The sequence below is a fragment of the Mesocricetus auratus genome, unplaced genomic scaffold (genome assembly GCF_017639785.1).
Source record: "Mesocricetus auratus isolate SY011 unplaced genomic scaffold, BCM_Maur_2.0 Super-Scaffold_100024, whole genome shotgun sequence".
Classification (NCBI taxonomy): domain Eukaryota; kingdom Metazoa; phylum Chordata; class Mammalia; order Rodentia; family Cricetidae; genus Mesocricetus; species Mesocricetus auratus.
The window spans coordinates 17,873,209-17,883,501 of NW_024429205.1; the positions used below are offsets into that span (position 1 = coordinate 17,873,209).

Consider the following 10,293-nt stretch of genomic DNA (forward strand, 5'->3'; position numbering starts at 1 on the left):
GGAAGCCAGACCCCAGAACACGCTGAAGTCACCAAGTGATGGTCCGAAAGGCTGTCACATTTCATTGGGCATAAAAGGGCACGGTCAACACATGCCTGTCATTACAGCACTTGGAGGTAGAGGCAGGAGGGTTAGGGATTCAAGGCCAGACTTGACTTCAGTTTGAGCTTCAAGAAACTCTGACTCAAGGGAGGGCAGGGGAAGGGAGGGAGAGGGAGGGGGGAAGGACGGGGAGGGGTGCGGGGAAAGGAAAGATTGGAGATAAGAATGAAGAAGATATAGAATACAGAGATGGCTCCCTGCCCACCTCAACCCTACCACTGAGTTCTCGGGGTCTGTGAGAAGTATGTTCCTCATTTGATCAGGTTGGCAGGAAGCAAGGGTTTTTTTTTTGTTTGTTTGTTTGTTTGCTTGTTTGTTTTGTTTGTTTGTTTTGGGGGGATTGTTTTTGGTTTTGGTTTTTAGAGACAAGGTTTCGCAAATATTTTTTAACAGAGAAAGGAACTGGAGTTGTGTGGATAATGACAGTAACTGCCCACAGTTCTCTGTAACCCTCGAGTCTACATCCACAGCCTAGAGTGTGGTATGAGCTCACCTAGGCACACCCAGAGACCCTGGTCTCACTGCTTCCCGTCTGCTGCTGAGTGCTACACACCCCTCTAAAAAGACCCTTTGCACCCAAGAACAAGCCCTGTGTACTTCAAATGTCACATCCCTTCTCACTCTCCCGCGCCTCTGGGTGTCCCCTACCCCCCACCACTCTTCCACCTCAAACACCGTCTCCCCTGTGACACCTCTCACTTCGGCAGCCCTGGCTAGGCTCCTATCAGAAGCAGGGTCTCATCAGCCTCCACGGCAGCAGTAACAAGCTTAGCATACGGTATATACCGGCTCCTAGCTACTCCTGCCAGTCATTCTCCGGACGAAACAAAAGTGGGTGGAGTGGTGAGCGGTTTTCCTGTCGCGGGGGAGTTCACATCAACTCAGGAGAAGCCTTGCGTGAAGGCTAAGGGGGTCCAGAAGCCGAGGTAACACAGGGTGACACTGCTAAGGAGCTGTAGTGCTAAGGACACACATGTGCCACAGCCACCCGACAGTCATCAACTCGTTCAACATCTTCTGGGTCCTCCCACCTGGCCCCTGTAGCACTCACACCTCTTCAAGACACAAGACTCCTGCACTCGTGGTCCCAGCCAGGCATGACGTGCAGTCGGGATCTACAGCCTAGATGGAGAGGAGACAAGAGGCTGGAGGGGTAGAGAGATAGGCTACTCTGGGGCCAGCTGCAGCCACCACATCTCCAGTTAGCCCCCCGTACCCCGCCCCCAGCATGCCAGGCTGGGTAGTGTGCACTTCTAAGACACGCGCCCAGATGGGGAGTCTCCTTCTCCATTCGACTCACAAGAGGTGGCTTCCTCTAAGCAGAATCGGCCTCTTCTATCCCACAGTACGCAGCAGAGCTCCTAGCTGCCGTCCGCCTCCCCTTCATCCACCCCAGCTATCTGCTCAATGTGGTGGACAATGAAGAGCTGATCAAGTCATCGGAAGCATGCCGGGACCTGGTCAATGAGGCTAAACGCTACCACATGCTACCCCATGCCCGGCAGGAGATGCAGACACCCCGCACCCGGCCCCGCCTCTCTGCAGGTATCAAGGGACATGCCCAAATCCCCAAATTGCAGATGCCATGGAATCAGCTGGCTCCAGGTGGTCCCCCAGACAGGATGCTGACGAAGTAAGGGTGTGTCCCAAGGATGCCCATCCGTGTCCCTGCAGGTGTGGCCGAGGTCATCGTTTTGGTTGGGGGCCGTCAGATGGTGGGAATGACCCAGCGCTCGCTGGTTGCTGTCACCTGCTGGAACCCACAGAACAACAAGTGGTACCCCTTGGCCTCCCTGCCTTTCTATGACCGAGAGTTCTTCAGTGTTGTGAGTGCCGGAGACAACATCTACCTCTCAGGTGAGGCTCCCAAGGGCTGGGCAGGAACCGGGATGGGTTCCCCAAAGGGACCTCTGACTTGGGACTGAAGGCCAAGGCTCCAGAGCATCTTACCTGGTTTGCGGCTGAGGTCTGCTTCTGTCTCTGGAGCAGGGTACCCTGTCCTCAAGCCCTTCCTCAGCCCCCGCTTGCTCTTTGCACCCCCATGCTGTCCACAGGTGGTATGGAATCAGGGGTGACGCTGGCTGATGTCTGGTGCTACATGTCCCTGTTGGATAACTGGAACCTGGTCTCCAGAATGACTGTCCCTCGCTGTCGTCACAATAGTCTCGTCTATGATGGGAAGATTTACACACTTGGGGGACTTGGAGTGGCAGGCAACGTGGACCACGTGGAGAGGTAAGGCAGCCACAGTCCCTGAGCTGGCATCTCTCAGAGCCACTGAACACTAACCACAGCCCTCCTCCCCTCCCAACACCTACCTGATACCAGTGGATTATGGACTGGCCCATTCCAGGCCCTAGAGCCAATCCTGGATGGGCATGAGTGAGCTTGGCTAGGGGTGCACCATAGGTTGGGAGTACCAGCCCAGAGGCATACCAGATTTCATGAGAAAAGCTGGAATCAACATCCCAAGTATGAGCCATGCCGGCTGTGGTGCCGCTTTGCCCTTCCAAGTAAGGGTTGCACACATCCTTCCTGCATCCCACACGTGCCAGGTAAACTGGGACCAACATAGGGAAGAGGCACCGCCCACCAACTAAGCAATGTAGGTGCACAGTCTGGCTGGCCCTCGGGAATTCTCCAGAGGAAAACTATGAGCCATTGAGTTCCAGACTGGAGGTTAGTCTGCCCTTTGTTACAAGTCCCAGGCTATTGAGGATGTGGTGTAAGTCAGACATAGGCCTGAGGGCCGGAGGCTGGAGTGGGGGTACTGCCCCAGGGGAAAATGTCAAGACCCTTTCCTCCAAGGCAGGGAGACTACTCTTGTAAGACAATGGACAGGTCACCCTGAGAAAGATGCTTGGGACCTGTGGGAGGGGACCATTAGTTAGCAGCACAGGAAGACCTCAGTGTCCCAGAGAATGACACAAGGCTGACCTGGCCTCAGGTAACAGCCCTAGTTATGATCAGTAAATCACCAACTCTTCCCTCTTTCCCCTACCCTGGCCCACACCATTAGCTGCCACCAACAAGCACACTTTGCAGCATGACATCCTTTCTGCCTGTGAAGCCACACAAACCCCTCAATTTGAATTTTTTTTCCCACTGGGTGGCTAATTGGACACTTGATGAATGTTCCAGCAAGGACAGTTTCAGAGTGAGACAGGCTCTGAGTGTTCACTGTGGGCTTTTAAGTCCCCCAAGTGGAGCCAGAGATGGCTTGGTAACAACATTTAATTGTCATATTGATTTGATGATAATGGGAAATCCCCGGGTGATTATGAGCATATTAATACTGCGCTTGGACCCAGACCAGCCCTAACACTGGGGGTCTTCAGCATAACCTGCCGCATGTCCAGGTATCCCCTGGGCTCCCCCAGAAGCATCAGCTTCCAGTCGTTTGTCACCCAGTAATAAACACATGAGCAAGAAGACATCTTCTATGTAGGAGTCCGCTGAGCTGGATGCCATCCTGCTTTGCTTCTGTCAGCTATTTTTAATCTCCTAAGATGCTGATTACTCATTTTGCAAAGTTCTACTTGTTGATAAATACAGGGATTTGTTGAAAGATCAAACGCATTGACGGGGAGAGCGAGCTATGAATTCCCCGCTCCTGTCCTCTTGCTTTCCTAGGACCCTGAAGCAGTTCTGAGGCCCCAGGGGGCTGCCTGTACTGGTCTTCCCTAAGGAGCTCAACCTCTCAGATGGCTGGAACATAAATATCAGCTCCAGGCACCTGAGAGTTAACTCCAACCCCAGGAGGCCCACTGAATTGAAAGAGCAGCCGGGGATCACAGAAAAGCCTGAGGGACCCCAAAGAACCCTCAGCCCGTGAAGATATTTCATCTGTGCTCGTAGGGTCGGACAAAGACTGGGAGAATCCTCAAGCTGTACCCATGCAAGGGAGTAGAGCATGTAGAGGTGTAGGCACCCACTAGCTACCTAAGGAGCAGGCCCCTTTGGGTAAGTCTCTGTGCCACATGGCAGCAGTGATGAGAATTCAGGGTGACAGGAAGGCCCGTGTAATGGGGACAGACATGAGGGTTCCTTGTCCCACAGTAAGCACTAATGGTACAAATTGCTATTATATTGATAATGAATGAGATATACGGTGTATTATAATTATATTACATTACTGTGTTACAGGAATAGAGTAGGATTACATAATTATAGATTAAAACAACAGCGCCATAGACAAACCTGTATTATATCATTATATAAATAACTGGGTCTAATATTTTACAGCAATATATTGCAGGAGCTGTGGTTACTGCATAAATGATAGTGGAACGCCTCAACTCAGCTAGGTCATTTGCATGTCATTAGCATATCCTTCTCAAGCAGGAAGCTGACAGATTGAGCTGACGGGAGGGCTCATGGCTTGGCAATCAGCCACCTGGAATAACAAACTCTCAGGAAATTTGTGTTTGGCGGAATGTGTCATTATGCCGAAAGACTGAGGACTAACAACCACATAATCTTTCTCATCCCCCAGCTCTTTCTGTGGGAGCGTTTTGGCTTGCTGCCATATTGGTTTCAAAAACAGATATCTGAACTCTGACACTGCCCCATTGCGTATTAGCTATGTATCAGCCGCCTATGACTGAATGGCATCAGCCCTTGCTCCCCCATAAGAGACTTTGGCTTCTTCTTCTAGCCAAGTTCAGAAGTGGATGTCACTTGGCTGTCCCCTCCCCACACATTCAAGAACCAGATACATGGTCCACATAAGACCCTCTTCCCAGAGGACCCACCTCTGAGCTAATGATGGCTCTTGTCCAAAGGAGGCTCACGGGGGAACGTGGGAGCTGTGTACTGGTCATAACCATATGCTAACCAAAATCCCTGGTGTCACAGTGAGCAAACTCAGGCCCATGCAGAGCAGAGCAAAGTGTGGGAAGGCACGAATGTGCCCGGCTGGTGGTCTTCAGGAAGTGTTGGGGCAGCTACAGGTCAAGCAGGAGCGCTGAGGGCAGCTAGGTCCTTGGATCTCTGAACAGAAATGCCAGCCAGTGGGTTGATGGAGCTTGTCCTCCAAAACGCAAACCTCGGGGACCACAAACAGCCCCTTGCCACTTAGCTCCAATTCTCCAGCGGTTCCCTGCCTCCTCTCCCTGCATCGTCTCGCTTTGCTCCTTCTGTATGTGGAGCAGATCTGTTCAGCCCGACTCTTTGCCTTCTCCCCTCTCTCCCTGGGGCTGGAAAATCCTGGCATCCTATAGTGGTCCTACTATACACTGGAGACTAACCCTCCAGCCAGCCCTACACACTGCAAAGTACCCTTGAGTCTGCCTTAGCAACCATTTCCCGTCAAAAGCAAGTGCTCTCCTCTCTCCTCAAAGCCCAGATCCCGCATACAGGCTCCCTGACTACTTTGGGCCACACCACCTCCTCCTTACCAGAGTAAGTGGGACCATGGACTGAGAACTCAAATGTCCCGAAGGTACAGTGTTTGCTTAGAATATAGGTGAGTTTGATTCCCGGCGCTCCATAAAGTGGGGATCGCTGTCCACATTTATGAGGGCACCACTGGGGAGATCTCAGTGGTTATACTCATCCTTGGCTACTTAGAAAGTACCAGGATCAGCCTGGGATTCACGTGTCCCTTCCTCAACTAAAAGAAAGAAAAGCCCCTTTGTCTCTCTGGTAACTCCAGCCACGCCTGCAGCTGTGACTTCCACCTTGCTTCCTCCCGTCCTCCTGCACACAGCTCCTTCTGCTTTAATTGGTGTCTACTGTATCTGCCAGAAACCTTACAGGACCCAGGGGCCTTCGGTTCTTTGTCCCATCCTACAAGGGCAAATAACAGATCCCCATGGGATGAGGGAGGGCTCAGGGCTCTTCAGAGTTCCCTGTGGTCCCCAACTGTGTGTCCTCTCTCTTCTGTCTCTCCCTCCCTCCCTCCCTCCCTCTCTCTTACTGTCTCTCCCCTCTCCTGTGGCATCAGCACCACAAACAAGTCCGAGATATCAGGAAATGAAAGACAAGGCGTCCAATCGTTTGTGCTAAGAGGATGTGCCTGCCACCTTTATTGCAAGAGAGAGCATGCGTGCGTGTGTGCACATGTGTGCCGTAAGGAGGGAGCAGCCTTATATACAGACTTACAGTACAGTGGAAAAGCCCCAGGTGTAAGAGCTTGTGTTTTCCTCATGCTAGGTATTGATATCAGGTGGGCCAGGCCGGGCCGTAAGCCAGGACTAGAGAGCAGGATGCACCTGTGGTTATCAGCTGACAAGCAATGCTCAGAGATCCGTGGGGGCTGGGGCCCAACACTCTCCCCCTCTTCCTCTCTCTCAGTAGGATCCATGTTACCCAGGCTGGCCTTGAACTCCTGGCTCAGCATCTGAGTGCTGGAACTCAGTTGTGCATCATCCTCTCTTGCTTATACTGCAAAGTCCCCTTGGTACCCACAGGGGACCAGTTCCGGGATGCCTGCAGACCCACATCTGCAAGTGCTCAAGTCCTCATATAAAATGGCATAGTATCTACATACAAATACCTGTGCACAGCCTGCTGTAGTCTCCAGGCACTTCAGATCATTTCACACACCACTTACAATACCTAATAGAGAGCAAGTGCTATGTAAGGAGCTGTTACGCTGTATCACTTTTGGAAATAATGGAAAATCTGTACATGTTCGATACAGATACAGTTTTTCAGCTACTTCCTATGTGCAAGTGACTGCATCTACCAATGCAGAATGCACAGATTTGGAGTCTTGCTGTTTAGTTAACTTGTGCAAGTGACTGCATCTGCAGATGCAGAATGCACAGATTTGGAGTCTGGCTGTTTAGTTAACTTGTGCAAGTGACTGCATCTGCAGATGCAGAATGCACAGATTTGGAGTCTGGCTATTTAGTTAACTTTTGCTTATTCCCATGGGCTTCACCCTATCCACACAAAAATGTACTTAACACCCCTCTTCCCCGTGCGCCAGAGTCCATTTCAGTGGGCTCAGAAGAAGCAATTAATAACATTTGGAGAACTGTGCAACCCAGTTATTATTAAAAATTAGAATTCCATCTTAACAGTCCTCACGATTCATCAATTCCTGGCTAGCCAGCGTATTTCCCTGTTCTCTGCTTGAGGTTTTACATGACTGTTGGAGCTGCATGTGGGAAGAGTCTAGATAGCAGTGACCACAGAGAGGGGCTTCTCCTGGCCCCCCACATCCTGCTGGCTGATAGGGTCAGGCAGGTAGAAGGGTTTACATCACAGAAACCAGCAGGTGTTACCAGGATGTTTTCCTTACAGAGGTGGCTGATGATAAACACTAGTGAGCATTCTACTACCAACCCCACCTCACCCCGAGGATTCTGTGTTCCTTTCTAAGTACCCCCATCTCTGCCTTCTCCGCGGCTCAGTTTCTTCAGAGAGAAGTCTGCGTCTGCTGCCTCTGTCCCCAGTGCACTCCCCGCTTCCACTCTGACACACAACGCCTTGTGAACATCTCACTTCCCCTGTAGTGCCAACAACCTCAAGGGACACCATGGCCTGCTCAGGACTTCATGCCTTCACTCCCACCACCCACTCTTGAGGCCCTTCGTCTTCTATAGCCTAGGTGCCGACTGATGACCCTGCACTGACTGCCCCCAAAGAGGGCTCTCCTCCCCTCCCAGCCAACCCTCCCCAGAGTGTGCGCTCAACATCAGAACTACCTGCACTCCCCGGTGCACCCCTTAGCTCTCGTTTCCATCTCGGTGCTGGCGGCCCCAAGGCTAACTACTCAACCCAGATCTACATGTCCAGCTGCCCCCTCACGCATCACCATACCACAGCATCCTTCATGATCACTGGATTTTTTTCTCACTTGATGTGGATGTCCTCCTCACTGGGCCAGCAGCTCCTTGAAGCAACAATGGTCTCCCCCAGTGGATTCTGTGTGCACCATCACCACAGGGATGCTCACTCTGTAAGCCAGGGCAGGATCTACACAGAAGTTGGACAGGCAGCAAAAGGCCCCACTGCAGTTCGAAAGGAAGCCTGTAGAGCCAGTTTGGAGTGATGCCTGGAAGTAGCTCAAGCCTGGGTCCCCATCTGTGGGCTTAGGCTATGCCAGTGATGCAGGATCCCCCCAAGTGCTGCTGCCCCGGGCTATGGCCTACATTGCACAAGGACTATCTCTTTCTCCTTTCACAGGTATGACACTATCACTAACCAGTGGGAGGCAGTAGCCCCTCTGCCCAAGGCAGTGCATTCAGCAGCGGCCACTGTGTGTGGTGGCAAGGTCTACGTGTTTGGTGGGGTCAACGAGGCAGGCCGAGCTGCAGGTGTCCTTCAGTCCTATGTGCCACAGACCAACACATGGAGCTTCATTGAGTCCCCAATGATAGGTAAGAATCCCCAGTCCAGGCCAGTGGGACCCTCACAGTCCCACATCCCAGATAGAGACAGGCTAAATCCAAAGAGTCTGCAGAGCCAGGTCTAGTGGTAAGTAGTAGGTAGCCCCAAAGCCAGGTGCAGTGGGGATGCCAGCGCCGAGAAAAGAGCAAGTCAATCAAGACTGGGGACGCTCCTGGTCCCCAGCCTGTCCTCAGGGGAATCAGTGACATTGGAAACACTGCTGGGAAAGAGAGAGGAGGGAGGCCAAGACCACAAACATTGAGCACCTGTACTTCCGTCCTCACAGACAACAAGTACGCACCTGCTGTCACCCTCAATGGCTTTGTGTTCATCCTGGGAGGCGCGTATGCCAGAGCCACCACCATCTACGACCCAGAAAAGGGCAACATCAAGGCAGGCCCGAACATGAATCACTCTCGCCAGTTCTGCAGGTAAGGAGGGGGTTGTGGAGGAGTGGGGACAAGGGAGGGGTGCATGGGTGAGCCCACGGGCAGCAGTGTGATTGCAAGGCTCAACCCTCCCCAAGCCAGAATGATTGCAACCATCCCCCACCCACAGAAATGGATGTCAGGGCTCGAGTGCAGGGTGGAGCCCATAAGAGTGGCTGTGACAGGGTCCTGTGGTAGCAGCTGGCCCAGGATCCCCAAACTGTGGTTCCACAAGACCTCATTGAGCCCACACTGGAAGAGACATCAAAGCCACCCTCTCTTCAGTGAGAAGCAAGGCCAGCTGTCCCCCAGGGTGCCTTCCAGAGGCATGTAGGGACAACTGACCTCTGAGGGGGATGTTCTAGTCTCATGTGTGCAAGAGCACAAGCTACATCCGCCCCAGAGTCTCAAAGGCTCACTGACTAGCTGAAAGCCAGTGGAGAAAGAAGAGGAGGGACACAGATCGGCTCCCAGCACCCTGCCGCCCGGTCTGTGAGGCACCAGCCCCGGCACTTCTGGTCTCCTCCTTTACCAGTCTAAAAGGAACGTGAGTAAGGGAGACCTCAGATACACCATGTGCAGGGCCACAGAGGCTCTTCCCGAGACACCTTGTTGTCTATGCAGAGGCAATGACTACGTTTTCAGTTATCAATAACAAGAAGCATTTATTGAATACCTGTTGTTCGTATAGTTACCACAGAAGGTATCTCTCACTACTAACATGTTGCTACAACTTGGGTAAGTAGTTTCCCCAGCTCTAGAAAATCCTACCTCCTCCGGTGTTTAGACCAGAGAACGGCGAGGCTCCTGGTGGAATTCAGATTCCTCAGGTTTTGAACTATTCTTCAGCTACACAATCGAAATCTCTGTCTGGCTTTTCTGTCACTGACAGTGATATTTGGACTACTGAGTTGATGAGGAAGAGGCTTCACCTGAGACTACAAATAACAAGGGACACTGAGTGTCAGGAGTGGATGGAAGCTGACTTTTGTGAGAGAAACAGGGAGCTAGTCGGCCATTGGGGGGGGGCACATACAAAAGCCCAGAGTAGCAAGGAAGTGGAGAGGAGCACCACGGGAGCCTGATAAGAAATCTGGATTTGGGATATGTTCTGATCAAGACCTTGCAAAAAATGTGCAGAGCCTTGGAAGACTTCTGGATCTATTTTCAAGAAATAGTCGAAAAGAATTGACCATTTGATAGAGTAAAGGAGAAGTCAGGGCTAGCAACAGGGCTAGGAGCAACAGCTGAAATGCATTAAGAATTAAGTGCAGCAACTAACCGATGGGCCAGGCTCCTGGAGTACAATCGAAGGGAGGGAGGAGTGAAAATATGAACAAAGGAGTCACGGCCATGATGGGGAGACCCACAGAATCAGCTGACCCGAGCTAGTGAGAGATCACTGACTCAGGTCTGACAA

At 52.0% G+C, this 10,293-nt stretch overlaps 1 protein-coding gene across 2 annotated transcripts in view; it reads left to right on the forward strand.

Moving 5' to 3' along the window:
* Klhl29 (kelch like family member 29) overlaps positions 1 to 10,293 on the forward strand; it is a 291,248-nt gene that overhangs the window by 277,547 nt on the left and 3,408 nt on the right. For both annotated transcript variants that reach the window (XM_005079085.3, XM_040730961.1), the window contains exons 9-13: positions 1,449 to 1,647; positions 1,777 to 1,959; positions 2,157 to 2,337; positions 8,242 to 8,435; positions 8,732 to 8,876. In XM_005079085.3, the coding sequence (XP_005079142.1) occupies positions 1,449 to 1,647; positions 1,777 to 1,959; positions 2,157 to 2,337; positions 8,242 to 8,435; positions 8,732 to 8,876 (902 nt within the window). The remainder of the gene's footprint in view (positions 1 to 1,448; positions 1,648 to 1,776; positions 1,960 to 2,156; positions 2,338 to 8,241; positions 8,436 to 8,731; positions 8,877 to 10,293) is intronic.